The sequence below is a fragment of the Rhagoletis zephyria genome, unplaced genomic scaffold (assembly GCF_001687245.7).
Source record: "Rhagoletis zephyria isolate East Lansing unplaced genomic scaffold, Rhagoletis_zephyria_1.1 Rzeph_scaffold_63628, whole genome shotgun sequence".
NCBI lineage: Eukaryota > Metazoa > Arthropoda > Insecta > Diptera > Tephritidae > Rhagoletis > Rhagoletis zephyria.
In genome coordinates this window covers 1-1,509 of record NW_016220679.1, presented here as the reverse complement: position 1 = coordinate 1,509, position 1,509 = coordinate 1, and the positions used below count along the sequence as shown (strand labels likewise).

At 49.9% G+C, this 1,509-nt stretch overlaps 1 protein-coding gene across 1 annotated transcript; it reads right to left on the bottom strand.

Moving 5' to 3' along the window:
• Positions 1 to 713: 713 nt before the first annotated feature.
• On the bottom strand, positions 714 to 1,406 carry LOC108356705 (calcyphosin-like protein). Its single transcript, XM_017607802.1, has 3 exons — positions 1,194 to 1,406; positions 883 to 1,089; positions 714 to 815 (listed from the first exon to the last, which is right to left on the bottom strand). Exons 1-3 carry the CDS (start codon positions 1,404 to 1,406, stop codon positions 714 to 716), a joined length of 522 nt encoding a protein of 173 aa, XP_017463291.1.
• Positions 1,407 to 1,509: the final 103 nt, after the last annotated feature.

The following is a 1,509-nucleotide window of genomic DNA, read 5'->3' as shown; positions in this document are numbered from 1 at the left end:
ATCAGAGTTTCGAAGTCAGCTGAAGACTGAGGTGGTGGTGGTGGTCATCTTCACCAGTGCTCGCCAGTGGAAAACTACTCTTCTCTCAAGAAAAGACAAAGTAGAAGCGGAACCCATTCTCCACTGATGAGTGGGCAAAAACAAACACACAAACACAATCGGACATTGGAATTCCTGCCAGCCATCTTCCACAACCAATGATCCTTATAAGCTGACCAATGACCCATTCTCATTGCAGGCTAATTAGCAACCACCACAATCCATTCCAAAGGAGCCCAATCCTCTCAACTCTTTATTATCATATGATAGCATGGGGGTAACGAAGCACAGAAGTAGTGCACACACAAAAGCAAATGGTCACCGTGGAAAGAAGAGGCTTAAAGTGTGTGGTCAAAATGGCAGAGAATGGAGGCAAGGGCGAGAGGAGAAAGAGAGCCAGAAAGTTAGTGGACCCAAAAGCTGTTTTGAAACACACCGGCGGCGAAGGACAACACGACGACACAAGTTTGAAAGATAGAACAACTGAATAGAACTGTAGACAGAATGATCGAAAGAACAACAACAAAGCTGAACACTTGGAGGGGTTCATGCAAAATTGGTTAGGGTGATGGTGGTGGAGGAGAAAAAAGAAGCTAGGCTTGAAGATCAGAAACAATGAAGAGATTTAGGAAAGAGAGATGGTGGCACAGACACAGCTGTTGCTGATAACCCTCCTACAGCTTCCACGACTGGCGCATCATCAGGTCGAAGTACATGTCCTCGTCCACCGAGGCGCTGACGCCCGAGTAGTAGTCGTGAAATTCGTCCCTGGTCAGCTGTGCATAACAAATGAAGATAAGTTAGGTATTTAGAAATGGAAACTCCCTTCTCCTTCATCCAAACCTTTCCGTCCGGAGTGCCTTCCTCAAACTTCTTGAGAAACTCCTCCAGCAGCTGCGTCTCCGTCTTGTTGCCGTTCAGGTACTCCGGGTGGAGGCGAACATTGTAGACGCCCTTGAGATCGTCGATGGTGACCACGCCGTCGCCCGTTTTGTCCAGCTTGGCGAAGGCCTTGTCCACCAACTCCAGGCGCATTTTGCTCATCGGTGGCTAAAAACGTTGGTGGGTGGGCGAGTGAAAATAGACAGAAATTAGAAATCGAAAACACTCGAACTAAAAGATCATCAAAAGGTGGTTGACGAAAAACTCCTTACCCGAATGGCGCGCAGAAACTCGTCGTACTTCACCGTGCCGCTGCCGTCGCGGTCAAAGACGGTGAAAAGGGCGGCGTACTCCTNGCCGCTGCCGTCGCGGTCAAAGACGGTGAAAAGGGCGGCGTACTCCTCGTCCGGAACGACCAGGCCCATGTCGTGGAGGCCGTTCTTGAACTCGCTCAGGCTGAGGTCGCCGCTGCTGTTGTCGTCCATGATGCGGAATGTCCTGAAGAAGATTGATTAAGTGAAACAACCGAAACAACTTCACCCACTTTCTCTTTACCTTCCGAGGGCCATGATGCCGGTGGTGCCGCGC